Below are 17,596 nucleotides of genomic sequence, written 5' to 3' on the forward strand. Positions count from 1 at the left end.
TTTTTAATATTTTTAATTGTGTAAGTTTGATTAATTTAAATCTTACTAATAAATAAATATATAATGTGATAAGCATGTATTTAAAATTATATTATTTATTCTATTTTTCTAAAAAAATTCAAAAAAATGAAAAAGTTAATATTTTCATGTATTATATATAATATTTTAAATAAATTATATTTTTAAAATATTTTTATAAAAAATTATATCACATAATAATATCTTTAATAAACGTAGTTAGTTAATAAATTTTAAATATAATAATCTAATAATTTGTCAAGTAATATAAAATAAAATTTTATTTATTTTATATTTTTATGTTAGTTATAGTTTAAAATATTATTTTAATATGATTTGTTAATATTATAAATTTTTTTTGCAATAATTAATTTTAATAAATAAAAAATATTCATATATTTTATATTTAATTATTTAAGAATAAAAGATTTTGTTGTCGTTTAAAGGTATTGTGTATTAAAGTATTGTCATTTAAAGCATTTATTTATATACTAGAATATTCTATATTTATTAGAGTCCATCAATGCTCTTCTTTTATATTAGCCTTTGATTTTCATCTAATAAAATCTAATGACCTATATAAGTGTGGCTCATTCAATAAGCACATAATGGTTGAGCTCGTTTTAGATAAATTTCTGTTGCAAGTATAGCTTCTAAACCAACAAAAGTCCTTTCTACAAACGTTTTGGTTGTCACAAGTAACAAATCCCTGATAAAATTGAAAACCGAAGTATTTAAACCTCGGGTCGTCTTCTCAAGGAATTGCAGGGAGGTATGTTCTTATTATTGGTTATGAGTCTTGTAAATTGGGGGTTTTGAAAGTAAGGAACAAGTATGTTAAACGATAAGAAAAATAAAATAGTAATGATAAAATAAACTCTTGGCCAGGTATTAGAATTGAAATTCCTATCCTAGTTACCCTTATCAGGTGTGATGAGAGTTGGGTTTTAATCCCACTTAGTTATCCTTTATTGAACAAAGAAAGGTCAAGTAGACTAATTAGTTTGATCCTCAAGTCCTAGTCAATCCCTGTGGAAAGACTAGCTTTAGAGCGATCTAGATCAATTAGAATCTGCCAATTTCAACCACTGCTGAGTTTGAAACTCAAGTGTTACCAATTACCTAACCAAAGCCAAAATGGGAAAAATCTAAAATTATTTATATAAATAAAAGAAAACAATCATGAGTCTAAAATACCTCAAATTATATTAAATAGAAAAAATCCTAACATGAATGGTTCATAAGCCAAATAGGCAACATAAGTAATGCAAGCATTAAAATATCTCAAAGTAGAAGAGAAGTCAAAATAAAGGAATATTGAACCTGATAGAAAGATGAGATAAAAATATTCCTAAATTCTAAAAATCCTAATTCTAATCCTAAGAGAGAGCAGAGAACCTCCCTCTCTAAAAACTACATCTAAACTATGTAAAGTGAATAATTGGCCAACTCCCTGAATGGATGTATTCCTCCACTTCATAACTTCTAATCTGGGCCTCTTGGACTTGGATCTGGGCCAAAAAGGGCTTCAGAAACCACTGGGAGCGTTTTCTGTAATTTCTGGTGCGTGGCGTCTGTCACGCGTCCGCGTGGGTCACGTGGTCGCATCATCTGAAGTTTTTCTTATCACGCATTCGCTTTGATCATGCGTCCGCGTCATCTGTGTTCTGCTTAAGGTGCACGGCCGCGTGGGTCACGCGGTCGCGTCACTCCCTTTTCACGTTGGGCATGCGGCCGCGTCGTCCATGCGTTCGCGTCACTGCCAGTTTCTTCAAAAACTCCATTTTGTGCTTTTCTTCCATTTTCATATGTTTCCTTTCCATCCTTTAAGTTATTCCTGCCTTAGAAGCTCTGCAACTACTCAACAAACAAATCACGGCATCAAATGGTAATAAAGGGTAATTAAAATAATTACTTTTAAAGCATAGAAAATATGTATTTCACATATATCACATAATAAGGAAGGGAAAACAAAACTATGCAATTTTCATGAATAAGTAGGTGAAGGGTTGAATAAATCACTTAAATTGAGCACAATATATATCATAAAATATGGGTTTATCAACCTCTCCACATTTAAACAATAGCATGTCCTCATGCTAAATCCAAAATAAAGAGTAAGGTAAAGTGGTGAAATCTCATGCAATGCAATCTATCCTAGATGCAACTACCTAAATGAGTCATGCAAATCTAGTTATTATTCACCTATATATAAAGCTTTACATGTAGTTAAATTAATTCACATTCTCAAGGAATCATATACGCATAGCCAACCTTAGATAATGTTAAAGCACTTTTACAATTGAGATGAAAAATTTTTTTTTCAAACTTGCAAGACAATTAACAATTGAGGCAGAGATATATGGTGATGAGCTATTGAACCCTCACTAGATTTTGTGTTTACTCTCTAGTCACTCAGTGTTTATTGGGTTAATCTCTCTATTCTTCTTTTTATCCTTACTTTCTATAACTTTATTCTTCATCTAACCAATCAACAAATATAGAATATAGACATACAAAAATTATGAGGTCTTTTCAAGGTTGTAATGGGGCCAAGGTAGAGAGGTAAGGGTATATGTATAAGGCTAAGTGAGCTAATAAGTGAATCCTTGATTAGTTTAAGATCTCACCTAACATATACATACTTTATACAAATCAAAGTTCCTTAACCTATTTGTCCAAATTTTCCCACTTTGTATTGCAAACTCATGCATTAAATTTAACTTTGCCCCATGTGCATTGATTTTTCTCATTTTGCGTTTGGAGAATTTTTGTATCCCCTTATTGAAAATAAAATAATTTTTTTAATGCACATGATAATTTAATTACTTTGATTTCACATGAGCCTGCTTCCCAAATTTTTAAATAATTTATTCAATTTAAATTTCTACTTTTTCTATCATCCTATGTTCCCATAAAATTCCCCACACTTAAATATTTACACAATATCTATCTTAAGCTAACCAAGGATTCAACTTGGGATTTTTATTTTGTTTTTCTGCTTAAGGCTAGTAATGTGGTTATAAAACAGAAGGGGATTAAAAGGCTCAAGGGGGCTAACAAGGATGGCATAAAAGGTAGGCTTTATTTGTGATCAGTGAGGAAAAATTCAAATGATGGCCTCAATCACTTTCTTAGTATGTATCTATATTCTATAATCGGACATATAGATTAAAGCAAAGCAAAGAACATCAAAATAAAAAAGAAGGGCGAAGCACACAGGAATAAAAATTATGGTTTGAATGTAACCATACAATTAAGCTCAAAACTCTCAGGCTGTGTGTTCTCAAGCTCATAAACCATATATCAGTTATGTATGTCATGCAAGTAGAAATTAAGAGTTTCTATTATTCTCAATGTAAAATTTATTTGGGTGGCTTTACAGTTTTAGTGTTCCTCCTTGATGAAATGTTGTTAACTAACTAACATGTAATGCTATATATACAAGGTGTGTGGATTGTTTTACTATATTATGGTTCCTAGCTTACTCTTTTTATTTTTCAATCAAATCAACTATCATATGCTAAAAAAGGGTAAACTATACTAATTAATCCACTTAATATATAACTAGTAAACTAAGGTGCAAATCAAGCTAAAATATCCAGGATATTATACAGCCCAAAGTGCATAATGCAAAAAGTACAATAAAAGCAAGAGAGAAATGTGCAAAAATACAGAAAATGGGCAAAATAAGAAGAGAGTCTGTAGTGGTTCACCAAAAGATATGCCAAAGATGGCAACCTCCCCACACTTAAAATAAAGCATCGTTCTCGATGCTCACTCAAGCCGGGTGTGAATGAGTGTTATCTCTGGAAGGATAGGCTGCCGGTGTCTCGATGGTAGGCTGAGGGTCTGCAGTCTCTATGAGGGTAGGATGAGCGGTCTGCTGAAGCGGGGGCTTTGTCCGTAGAGGAACCTCCAGATCTGCAGCCTATAGCTGGTGGTGCTTTCCATGGTGTGAAACAGTGTGCTCGGGACCTCCCTGCTCAGCCTGGGTAGGTGCCTCATCCTCATGATCGCTCACCTCCTCCTCAGATGTGTCGGAGGGTGTGTCGGGCTCAGAGGGGATGTCACCACCAGAGCGAATCATCAGCTTGAGGTGCTCATAGTGTCGCTTGTGGCGACGCTCAAACTTCTCAAAAAGTCGCCTGTTGCAACGTTCAGACCTCTCAAACTGCTGTTGGTTATGGCACTCCATCTGATCTAGGTGGTCAAAGAGTCGGTGCACCAGACGGTAGACGGGTTCAAGAGCAGGTGGGGGTGCAGTGGGTGGTGCTGGGCCAGTGGAAGCAGAAGGAGCAGCTGAAGAAGTCGCTGCCTCAGTAGTGTCAGTGAGGAATAGAGGGCGGTAGCCGAAAGCCAGAAACTTCTGACTGTGAGGGATGATCTTTCGGCACTCTGTGGCGGGGGCCTTTCATCAGCAACCTCCCAAGGGACCTCAGCTCGGCGACCCAACTGAGTAATCAGGTAAGGAAAGGAGAGAGTGCATCTAACATGGACCCTGGCCATGTAATTCTGGAAGAAGCGAGGTAGATAAAGGTCCTTACCCGTCATCACCAGATGAGGGTAATCATAGCAGCTGGCACCTCCGTCTCATGAGTGCTCGATATCACATAGTTACTCAGAATCTGTTGCCATAGCCGAGCCTCATTATTCAGATATATAAGCCTGATTCCCTTGGGTACCAATGTGCTTGTTCTCATGACCCAAGGAATAGTAGGATCAAGAGTGATGTCCCTCTTTACTGCATCCCAATCAAACCTCATGAATCGCATATCCTCCTCAGCTTTCTGGTAACCATCTGGCTTATCAGATTTCAGTGGAAGCTGAAGGATCTCTTCAATTTCTTGCCTCTAAGCTGTACTGCATCCAAGGATGATAGAAAATAATTGAAGTAGAATTCTCTGACCCAGGATGAGGTAACCTCAGTTAAGTTTCGCTCCAGGAAGAACCAGCCTCTCTATTTGATCTGATCTAAAGTGTACTGCTTAAGTTCTTCTGGAATTTTGAGTGTCCTTTCCAAGTATAGGTTCTTGGATGTAGCAAAAACTGGGTACTTCATCTCACAGTATTTGTTTGCAAACTTAACCGGGTCAGCTATAGGTACCAACTGATCAGTCTTTTCCTGCGGGGTAAAGTTCTTCTCCCGCCAGGAATCATCATGTAAGATGCCTAGGATAAAATCAGAGGATTCGTCTCTTTTCCTTTTGCCAGTGGTAACTTTGCCCTTTCCCCTGCTTTGAGAGTCAGACATCCTGAAAAACAGAATTTTCAAAATATAATTGAGGAATAAAAGCAGGAAAACAAGTAGGCAAATAACAAGATAAGCACAAAGTGGCAAAGGAGTAGTAGAGAAATGAAATGAGTTAAGTAAAGGTATATTTTGGATTGTGTTGGAGTTGAAAAGCTGAGATGAGAAATCACAGTCCAAAATATAGTAGAAGTGGAAAGCCTATTAATTAGGAAAAATAATAATCATGCCATGAGTGAAATAAATTGAAAGAAGTAGTGAAGAGGCAAGGGGGAAGTTAGAAAGTTAAAATTTGGTAAAATTGAAAAAGATGTTAGAAAGCGAAAATCAGCGAGTTGGTAAAAAGGAAGTCAGAGTAAGTGGCATGATGATTGGTTTCTAAGTAACAAGAATATCACAATTTTGAACAACAGTTAACTCATATTCAAGCAGGGGAATCAAGTTGTTGATGATGCATATAGATATAGAAATAGTAAAAAGTAAAATCAATAATCCAATTCATTAACCAGGAAAAGTAATAAGAATGCTGGCCTGTGCATTCAAGAATGGCTTTGGTTGATTAATTGGAAAATTGAGAAATGCCAAAACCAAGTCTTGAATGTAAAAAGGAAACAATTTGTAGAAAATTGGGCAGCATTCTGGCTAAAATCAGATGTTCCCGGAAAACAAATAGTAAGAACAGTTCATATGAATTGAAATAAGGCTGCACAAATAGCAAGAATAAGAAAGAGCAGTGTAACAGCAGCATGAAACAGTTAAGCGCAGCATATGAACAGTACTAACATCATAGCCAGAATAAAATTGCAGAACAGATAAATAGATAACAAGAACGGAGCAATTATCATGCCTAAATCCACTAACCACATCCTAGCTACCTAACCACCTAGAATCCACTACGAACATGCATCTCTAACTAGCTTATTCGGAACAAAAATTGGAAAACAAACTTAATGAGTCACAAGGAGGAATCGCCGTATGGCGAAACCTGGTGCAAAAATGGCAATGAGATGGAACAGAGATGAGGGCAGAGAGGTGCTGATGCGCTGTGGCGGCACCGGGAGGATCACGGCGGTGCGACGGTGGAACAGGGTCGGTGGTAGGGTACATGATAGGGTTGAGGGGTATCGTTGAGAAGAGGGAGTTAGGGTTGGGGTGGTACCCGGCGAAGGTGGCTGCGGTGGTCGGAGGCTTGTGGTGGTCGAGCAGTGGCGGAGGTGAGAGAGAGGGAGGGAAAAGAAAGAAGGAGGAGAGGGGATGGGTGGGTGTCACGACAGGGTCTTGGTGGTGGCGGTGTGGTGGCGGTCTTGGAGGTCGGAGGTGGTCGTTGGTGGTGGCTGGGGGTGGTTTAGGGAGAGAGAGTTGCAGAGGAAAGGAAGAGTGGTTGGGGTTTGGGTTGCGGGAAGGATAGGGTTTCGCGTGACTTGGGGTTAGTGATCGCAAATCCACGCGAACGCGTGGAGGACGCGATCGCGTGACTAGGGTGAAATGAGGTTGACGCGGATGCGTGGTTGCGCAATCGCGTGGGTTAGGGGAAAGATGGGTGATGCGGACGCGTAAGGAACGCAAACGCGTCGCTGGTATTTGTGCTAGACGCACGATTCCAGCGTCGTTTCAGCGCAACTCTCTATCTGATATAGGGTGTCATAATATCCGCGCGACGCGATCGCGTCGCTCACGCTTTCGCGTGGGATGTGTGTTGGGTAAGTGACGCATTCGCGTCAGGGACGCGTACGCGTGGGTTGTTTTGTGCGAAACGCACGCTAGCCGCACGATTCCAGCCCAACTTTCTGGGCATTGGATCTTTACGCCGATATCCAGATCACGCGTTCGCGTGAGTGACGCGAACGTGTGGGAGGCATTTTTCTCAACTAACGCGATCACGTGGGGCACGTGGTCGCGTGGAACAATTTGTGCCGAAGGCACACCTCCAGCCTTGCTTTAGCACGACTTTCTGTTCACTTTCCTTTTTCTTTTTAATGCACTTGTGACGCGAATGCGTCAGCGGTGCTGGCGCGTCGCATGCTCTTTCTCTCTCTCTCTCTCTCTCTCTCTCTCTCTCTTTTTATGCAGTATGCAGAATGCAAAATGCAATGAATGTTATGCAAAAATTTCAGGTTCAAACAAAATTCAAAAACAGAGTAGAATGGAGAAGGAATGATCATACCATGGTGGATTGTCTCCCACCTAGCACTTTTAGTTAAAGTCCTTAAGTTGGACATTTGACGAGTTTTCTGCTATGGTGGCTTGTGTTTGAATTCGTCCAGAAATCTCCACCAGTGTTTGGAATGCCAGCATCCTCCGGGGTCCCAAACAAGGCACATAAAATCTTTGAGCAGTTTCAAACAGGTTTCCAGTGTCCCGGGGTGTTGAATGTCAGGATAGATTCAAGGATCCCAAACTCTACTTTTACACCCATTTTTATCTTGATCTGCATTTTTTCAGCCGGGTGATAAGTAATCTGAATTCTCACTGCAGTGACCAAACAGCTTCCGAGATCCTTTCAATTGAGCTTGACACCAATCCTTGCACCTCAATTTGAAGTGTGAAACCTCATTGAATCTTGCATACCAGTGCTGAGTTCGAGTCATTTCCCTTTCGCTCTTAAAGCCGCAGAGAGCTCTAAGCTGGCCATCTGTCTCAAGCAAACCATATTCAAGTGAAAAATTGAAGATAAAGGTCAAGGATTTTACCCACTTGAAGTTTGTGTTGGGTGGTAATGGCCTTGGGATAGGTGTTTTCTGTGGTTCTGCAAGCTTTACTCCCTTGTGGTCTTCAGTGAATTCCTCTACTTCTTTGCAAACTTCTTCTATTTCAACCATGTCTTGATCAAAGTCTTCGATATCGTCCTCATCACTTGAGTCATAATTTGGAGGTTGAGAAAAGTCAACTTCTGCATCATCTTCGTATTCACTTGGAGAGGATTCTTCTATCTCACAGAATTCACTTGTGGATGCAATTTCATTACTAGGAGAACTCGACTTGTGATTATCATCATCCAGGAAACTTGCGTCTTGGCTTATTCCGTCCAGTTCTTTATAAGATATCTGCATTGGAGGTTGTGCAAGCTCCTCTTTAGCGTCAATTGTAACATCCTTGACAGAATTCTCCACAACTCTAGATTCCTGCGGAGGTTCGGCATCTCCTAAATCTTCAACCAACTCTTCTTCTTCTATAGTGACAGCTTCCTCTACTTGTTCTAGTACGGGGTTATACTCTATGATAGAGTGAAAGAAGATATTAAAAGTGAACAAAGAAGGGTAGTCAGTTAAGCAAGTTTATCTAGCTGTTAAGTTTGTTAGGAGGTTAGTTAAGCCTGTTGATCTGGCATCTTCAGATGCTTCTAGTGTATGCTATATAAGTCTTGTACTGCTGTAAGTCTTAGTGAATGAAAAGTAATCCTTCACTGTTCAAATCACTCTTCTCTGAACTCTCTTCTCCTTCACTCATTCTCCTTGCTCTTACTCACCAGTCTCTGATTCCTTCATGGTATCAGAGCTGGTCTTCTAATGGAAAACGAAACCCAAACCATGACAGATTCAGAAAGCACTCACAGCGCCCACAGCTCAGCACAAACGGCGAGCTCACTAGGCTTTGCTGCAACTCCGATCTACATGAAGCTCGACAGCGACAACTTCTTGCAGTGGAAGGATCAGGTAGAAGCAATGATCGAAGGAAATGACCTATTGAATCACATCACTAGAGTTGGAATTCCGCTTCAATTTCTTGAAAATGGCGACACTAATCCAGAATTTCAGAGATGGAAAAGACAAGATGCCTTGCTTAAATCTTGGCTTCTGGCGGCGATGACGAAACCCTACACCACTCGGATGGTTGGTTGTGTATTCACCTATCAGATCTGGAACAGGTTAGAGACTCACTTTGCCTCTCAAATTAAGGCTAGAATTATGCAATTAAGGAACAAATTGAGCAACACTCGAATAGGATCCTCCGTAAACGAGTATGTACTGTCAATAAAAGGCACAATTGATGCGTTAGTGTTAGTAGGCGAGACAGTAAGTGAGAGCGACCATGTTAATGCACTCCTTCATGGCCTAACCGAAGAGTATGCGCCTTTGCTCACCTCTCTGCTAACAAGATCGCAAGGTATTACAGTCGGAGAGTTAGAAGCAGTGCTTTTTGCCAATGAAAGTATGTTAGAAAGATTTAGAAAATCTGAGGTAAATCAAGTAGCTTATGCACATGTAGCACAATCTAGTTATGCAAATCAAGAAAGCTTGCAAGAAAGCCCTCAGTATCAAGCTAACTGGACTCAGACAAGAAATTTTCGAGGAAGCTCCCGAGGCAGGGGAAGATTCGACAGAGGAGGAAGGCATCCCTCTGGCTTTAAAAAACAGCAGCAATATGATGATAGGTTGAGAAATCAAAATTATGAAAGATCAAACTATGAGAGACCTCAATGTCAGCTATGCAACAAGATTGGCCACACTACCAAAACTTGTTGGTACAGGTATGAAGAAGACTCACAGCCGCATGGAAGAAGCACTAACAAACCACACCAACTTGAACAACCAGGGGCCAATTACAGCACTGTGATAGCAAATCCAGCAACTCTCACTGATTCTGTTTGGTATCCGGACTCAGGTGCAACACATCACATGACTCCCGACCCCCACAATGTAGCTGAAAAGGAGAATTATAACGGTGAAGAACAAGTTGTTGTTGGCAATGGAACAGGTTTGAGCATTAATTCTGTTGGAAAAGCCTATTTTAAAACTGAATTGAGCTCTAAATATCTCATTATGCAGAAATTGTTGCTAGTACCTGATATAACAAAGAACCTATTAAGTGTGTATCAATTTTGTTGTGACAACAATGCCCTCTTTGAATTTCATTCTCATGGCTGCTGTGTCAAATCCCAGGATTCTAAAGAATTGCTTTTGAATAGAACTGTTGAAAAAGGCATGTATAAGCTGTTGAATTTTCATCCTGTTCAAGCACCTGCTGCACTGCTCAGTTCAGTGGAGTCACATTCACAGTCAACTTCAGATCAATACATGTTGTGGCATTCTCGTCTTGGACATGCCTCACATAATATAGTCTCAAAAGTTTTACAGCATTGTAATTTTTCTTTTCCTACAAATAAGCCATTTTGTATCTCTTGTTGCATTGGCAAATCTCACTCTTTACCCTTTCCGGAGTCTCTAAAACAGTGTATAATGCTCCTTTAGAGCTTGTGTACTCTGACATTTGGGGTCCAGCTCCAATGTCTGATTGCAATGGAAACAATTACTTTGTGAATTTTATTGATGCATATTCCAGATTTACTTGGCTATATCTGATCAAAAGTAGAGCTCAATTAAAAACAGTTTTTGTGCATTTCCAACACATGGCTGAGCTTCAGCTTAATGCCAAACTTAAGGTTTTTCAGAGTGATAATGATGCAGAGTATGTCAGTTTGTCCAAATTATTGCAGGAACAGGGTGTTATTCACAGGTTTTCATGTCCACATATCCACCAACAAAATGGCACAGCTGAGAGAAAGCATAGGCACGTTGTGGAAATGGGGCTAACCATGCTCGCAACAGTGTCTATGCCACTCAAGTTCTGGGGCGAAGCTTTCACTACAACAGTCCAACTGATCAATATCTTGCCAACTCCAGTACTGAACGGAGTATCCCCAACTAAAAAACTGCTCAACAAGAAGCCATCCTATGAAAACCTCAAGGTCTTTGGTTGCTTGTGTTTTCCTCACCTGAGGCCCTACAACCGACATAAGCTTGACTTTAGATCCTCACCAAGTGTATTTCTTGGTTATGGCACCTCTCACAAGGGCTACAAATGTCTCACAAATTCTGGAAAAGTGGTCATTACAAGACATGTTGTATTTGATGAAGCCACATTCCCTTTCAAAGATCATTCCTTCGGTTTCTATTGCCCACCCAGACTTGAATCCTCACATGCTATTCCACCGTCACTACCATGTATTCCCATTATCCCTCACCAGGCCAAACAACTCTCCTCACAACCAACCTCAGCTTCTACCTTACCCATAACAACAGCCTCACCTACCATCCCATCTTCAACCCCAACACAAATCCCTTCAAGTTCTACTGTCCCTTCTTCTCCTCTGCCCCCAGCCCCTATAATCCATCTCCTATGTTGCCTTCCCTCTCCTCGTCCCCAACTCCTTCCCACAAGGCCCCATCAGATGTCCCGATTCCAATTCCAATAGCTGATTTGGAAACAGTTCCACCGTCTGTTCCTGTTGTTAACACTCATCCAATGGTGACTAGAAGCAAGGCAGGTATTGTTAAGCCTCATGTTTTTGTTGCAAGTATGGAGCCAAGGTCTGTCACGCAAGCATTAGATGACCCAAAGTGGAAGAGTGCCATGGAGTCTGAATTTGCAGCTCTTCTAAGGAATAATACCTGGTCCCTGGTTCCTCTCCCAGCCGACAGGGAAGCTATTGGGAGCAAGTGGGTGTTTCACCTCAAATATAATGCTGATGGGAGCCTTCAAAAGTACAAGGCCAGACTTGTTGCTCAGGGTTTCTCCCAAAGACCCGGGTTTGATTTTACAGAGACATACAGCCCTGTTGTCAAGCCAACATCCATCCGAGTTATACTGACCATTGCACTGGCAAATTCGTGGCCTATACATCAATTAGACGTGAATAATGCCTTCCTCCATGGTGATTTGCATGAAGATGTCTATATGAGACAGCCACAGGGATTCATTGTTGGTGATGGTTCATTGGTTTGCAAGCTTACCAAGGCTCTCTATGGGTTGAAGCAAGCCCCAAGAGCCTGGTATTTCAAGCTCTCCAATGCTCTTCGAGATCTAGGGTTCACTGCCACCAAGTCTGATGTTTCGGTCTTTGTAAGGCACACTTCATCCTCTCTTGCTTATGTTCTTATTTATGTTGATGATATACTCATCACTGGCAGCTTAGAAAGCGAAATATCTGATGTTATTCAACGCTGAACTTTGTCTTTGTTCTAAAAGACATGGGTCCTTTACATTATTTTCTGGAAATTCAGGTCACTAAAACCAGTGATGAAGGACTGCTCATGACACAGAGCAAATATGTCCAAGACCTGCTGCTCAAAGCAGGGATGTCAGGGTGCAAACCATGCCATACACCCTTGCCCTCCACCTTGAAAATTCAGGCTATAGGGGGAGATGCGTTTGCAAACCCCCATATGTATTGCTCAGTGGTAGGGAGTCTGCAATACCTCACCATTACCAGACCTGAACTAGCATACAGTGTGAACAAAGTAGCACAATTTATGCAGCATCCACTAGAGACACATTGGAAGCTGGTCAAATGAATCCTGCGATATGTTGGTGGCACTGCAACCTATGGCTTGAAGATTGACAAAGCTTCACCCACTTCCTTACTGCAACTAAAAGCCTATTGTGATTCAGACTGGGCAGGGGATCCCAATGATCGCAAATCAGTTGGAGGCTTTTGTGTCTATTTAGGCAGAAATTTGATATCATGGCAGTCTAAGAAACAAGGGGCAGTAGCCAGATCCAGCATAGAGGCTGAGTACAGGGCATTGGCAGACTTAGTTGCTAAACTAATCTGGATAAAAAGGATTGTTAAGTGAGCTAAAGTGGAGCATTCCTGAACCCCCCATGGCTTATTGCGACAATCAGAGTGCAGTCTTGCTAGCAGCAAATCCCATTCTTCACTCAAAAACGAAACACTTTGAGATTGACTTGCACTTCGTAAGGGATTATGTGACAAGAAATGAGGTTCAGTAAGCCATATACCAGGCTCAGCTCAGATTGCTGACACTCTCACCAAGGCTCTTCCATCAGCAGCGTTCCTTGATCTCAGAGGCAAACTCAAGGTGCAGAACTCTGAAGATTCAGCTCCCTTGAGTTTGAGGGGGCATGATAGAGTGAAAGAAGATATTAAAAGTAAACAAAGAAGGGTAGTCAGTTAAGCAAGTTTATCTAGCTGTTAAGTTTGTTAGGAGGTTAGTTAAGCCTGCTGATCTGGCATCTTCAGATGCTTCTAGTGTATGCTATATAAGTCTTGTACTGCTGTAAGTCTTAGTGAATGAAAAGTAATCCTTCACTGTTCAAATCACTCTTCTCTGAACTCTCTTCTCCTTCACTCATTCTCCTTGCTCTCACTTACCAGTCTCTGATTCCTTCACTCTATACTGTCCACTATAGTTTCTAGTGTTTCTTTCATGCTACGTTCTTCATTGGATTCTCCACATGAAGCCATGGGGGTTTGTTGAGTGTCTGAATGTTTGGAAGATAATTGATTTATTGCCTACTCCAGTTGATGAAGAATTGTATTAAATTGGTCTACTGATGGATATGAACATGGTGCATAGGGGAGTGGTGTTTCTTGGGAGTAATTGGATTGACGTTGGGTGGATAAGGATCATATAGTGGTGAATGGTGGAAAGAAGCTTTGAGTGTGGTGGGTTGAGGTTATGTTGAAAGGATGGTCTCTGAGCATAGGGTGGGGCTTGTTGGTAGCTACAAGGCGGTCCACCATATCTATCACCTTGGTATGCATTGTAGAATGGTCTCTGTCTATGATATCTTGGAGGGTGTTGTTGCCTTAAGGGTTGATCATATCCTCTTGGCTCCATCCATCTTTGATTACTTAGACTGTGATGCATATTTAGCTTCCATTCCTTTCAACAAAATTAGGACCAAACTCAAAGCGAAAGGGGTGAGAATTCATAGTAGCTATCAGAAATAAGAAGGAAAAACAAAAACAAATAAACAAGTAAAAGAAAAAATATTTACAATAACCAATAATAAGGCATACGTTTGCAATTCTCCGGCAACGGCGCCATTTTGAAGAGAAAACTTTTGCGTGGTCTAGAATTCAGAATAAATTTCCGTTGCAAGTATAGCTTCTAAACCAACAAAAGTCCTTTCTTACAAACGTTTTGGTTGTCACAAGTAACAAACCCCTGATAAAATTAATAACCGAAGTATTTAAACCTCGGGTTGTCTTCTCAAGGAATTGCAGGGAGGTATGTTCTTATTATTGGTTATGAGTCTTGTAAATTGGGGGTTTTGAAAGTAAGGAACAAGTATGTTAAATGATAAGAAAAATAAAATAGTAATGATAAAATAAACTCTTGGCCAGGTATTAGAATTGGAATTCCTATCCTAGTTACCCTTATCAGGTGTGATGAGAATTAGGTTTTAATCCCACTTAGTTATCCTTTATTGAACAAAGAAAGGTCAAGTAGACTAATTAGCTTGATCCTCAAGTCCTAGTCAATCCCTATGGGAAAACTAGCTTTAGAGCAATCTAGATCAATTAGAATCTGCCAATTTCAACCACTGATGAGTTTGACAACTCAAGTGTTACCAATTACCTAACCAAAGCCAAAAGAGAGAAAAATCTAAATTATTTATATAAATAAAAGAAAACAATCATGAGTCTGAAATACCTCAAATTATATTAAATAGAGAAAATCCTAACATGAATGGTTCATTAAAATATCGCAAAGTAGAAGAGAAGTCAAAATAAAAGAATATTGAACCTGATAGAAAGATGAGATAAAAATATTCCTAAATTCTAAAAATCCTAATCCTAATCCTAAGAGAGAGGAGAGAACCTCCTTCTCTAAAAACTACATCTAAACTATGTAAAGTGAATAATTGGCCAACTCACTGAATGGATGTATTCCTCCACTTCATAACTTCTAATCTGGGTCTCTTGGACTTGGATCTGGGCCAAAAAGGGCTTCAAAAATCACTGTGAGCGTTTTCTGTAATTTCTGGTGCGTGGCGTCTGTCACGCGTCCGCGTGGGTCACGCGGTCGCGTCATCTGGAGTTTTCCTTATCACGCGTTCGCTTTGATCATGCGTCCACGTCATCTGTGTTCTGCTTAAGGTGCGCGGCTGCGTGGGTCACGCTGTCGCGTCACTGCCTTTTCGCGCTGGGCATGCGGCCGCATCGTCCATGAGTTCGCGTCGCAGCCAGTTTCTTCAAAAACTCCATTTTGTGCTTTTCTTCCATTTTCGTATGTTTCATTTCCATCCTTTAAGTTATTCCTGCCTTAGAAGCTCTGCAACTACTCAACACACAAATCACGGCATCGAATGGTAATAAAGGGTAATTAAAATAATTACTTTTAAAGCATAGAAAACATGTATTTCACATATATCACATAATAAGAAAGGGAAAGCAAAACTATGCAATTTCCATAAATAAGTAGGTGAAGGATTGAATAAATCACTTAAATTGAGCACAATATATATCATAAAATATGGGTTTATCAAAATTCAACAACCATAACATCTAAAAATAACTAATCTAACGTCCAAAATTCCAATTTTAAAATTATATTCCATTAGCAATATTTTATGGCATTTGAATTTGTCGTTAAGGTAGAGCCTTAGCTTGGTTAGATGGTGCCTATTATTGTTTGACATTTTTATATTTTTTATTTTTATTGTTTATTATATTTTATCTAAAATCTCTTTGAAGTATCAATCACTCTATTATTTTTTTTCATATTTTATTTTTTATTTTTTACTTTATAACAATCAATATATAAAAGTATGTTGTATAATAGAATTTGTGACTTAACATCTACGATTTCACACTTATAATATTTATAACTTCATACGCATAACTTCCATAATTTTAGATATTTAATATATATATTTCATACTCATAACATGTACATTCATAATTTCATTAGTATAATATCCATAATTAACAAATTTTTATATTAACATTATCAAATTTTAATTAAACTATATATTTTATCGTATATTTTAAATTATCTCATATGTGTACTAATTGTTTATAATTTTAAATTATTTAAACTTTTATTTAATATTCATATATATGTTTGTTTATTGATTATAATAAAATCAGTTAATAATTTCATATAAATATTTATTTTATATAATTTTTTTATATTTCATTTTCTGTTTTTATTTTATAATAATCTGTATATAAAAATATGAGTTGTATAATAAAAATTGTTAAAATATTTTAAATTTAACATCTATAATTTTAAATATATAACATCTATAATTAATAAATTGAGATAATTTTTTATCATATTACAAAATAATTATTTTTGAATGTTTCTTATTTTTAATAAATTGAAACTAATCAAATTTTAGATGTTTGGACTTTTTTATAAAATGTGCTATGGTGAGTTCACAACTCTAGAGAGGATTTGAGATTTTTTATTGGGATAAAAGATTGTGTAGTAATAATTGCAGATCTAATAATCCAATATTCATTTACTATACCATATAAATAATCGTACATAATATAAATAATAAAAATAAAAACAGTGTCTTTCATTACATTATTATTATTATTATTATTATTATTATTATTATTATTATTATTATTATTATTATTGTACACATATAAATTAACTTCTAGTCAACAAAAAAAAAAATTAACTTCTAAAATTCAACAATATAACATTGTTCGTAACATCTAATATGCATTTACGGTAACATCTAAAAATTACTTATAACATATGAGACATACTACTTCTTCTAAAATTGTAATAAAATTGGAGTTAAGTGAATTTGTCAAATAAATATGAAAAGATAAGGGGTTTTTTTTTATTCGATTTTAGGATTGTTAGATTGCATAATCACGCTCTAAATAAGGAGTGAAAGGTTTTGGCTGGGTTAATTAAAGGCATTATTTTGAGAGTGATTTTGAATTTTATCCTTGATAAAAGAGGTGAGAAATTTTAGAATGTAATTTTGGAAAATTTTATATTCTTTTTTTAATATAATATTTGTGTTTTATTAATAATTATTAATGTCTTGCATATGCTATATATGCTATAAATCATGGACACTTTGTTGAGTTGTCGTGTCTATTTGTCAGATACATTTCAGACATGACACTCTTTGACACTCGTTCGATAAGCGTGTCTGCTATGTCCAATCGTGTCTTAATAAAAAATAAAAATTCTTTTTCAGATACGTTTGTACACACCTAAATACCATCACGTACCAACGTGTCTAGTCTTATTATTAATATGTATTATTGAAATAAATTTAGAAATAATATATATTATTATTATTTATTAAAACAAAAATTATTTTAAATATTTTATATAGTTAAAATAAGCCACTAAAAGTAATTAAAAAATAATTTATATATATATGTGTGTGCGCGTCCGGTGTTTTATCAGATTTGAAAGTTTATGTCCTGTATTAGATTGTGTGTGTGTGTGCGCCCTGTGTTTTATCAGATTTGAAAGTTCATGTCCTGTATTAGATTGGGTCTTGTATCTGTGTGTTAGTGTCTATGTATCATAATATATATGTGGTTGGATAAATGTTTTAATATATTTCAAAACTATAATTATAAGTTAAATCTAT

At 37.7% G+C, this 17,596-nt stretch overlaps 1 protein-coding gene across 1 annotated transcript; it reads left to right on the forward strand.

The window, feature by feature from the left end:
* The first annotated feature begins 12,237 nt into the window (after positions 1 to 12,237).
* LOC107459282 (uncharacterized mitochondrial protein AtMg00810-like) lies at positions 12,238 to 12,561 on the forward strand. The gene has a single exon (XM_016077505.1). The coding sequence runs from the start codon at positions 12,238 to 12,240 to the stop codon at positions 12,559 to 12,561; it is 324 nt and encodes a 107-aa protein (XP_015932991.1).
* The last annotated feature ends 5,035 nt before the right edge of the window (positions 12,562 to 17,596 follow it).

Source organism: Arachis duranensis, chromosome 7 (assembly GCF_000817695.3).
Source record: "Arachis duranensis cultivar V14167 chromosome 7, aradu.V14167.gnm2.J7QH, whole genome shotgun sequence".
NCBI classification, from domain to species: domain Eukaryota; kingdom Viridiplantae; phylum Streptophyta; class Magnoliopsida; order Fabales; family Fabaceae; genus Arachis; species Arachis duranensis.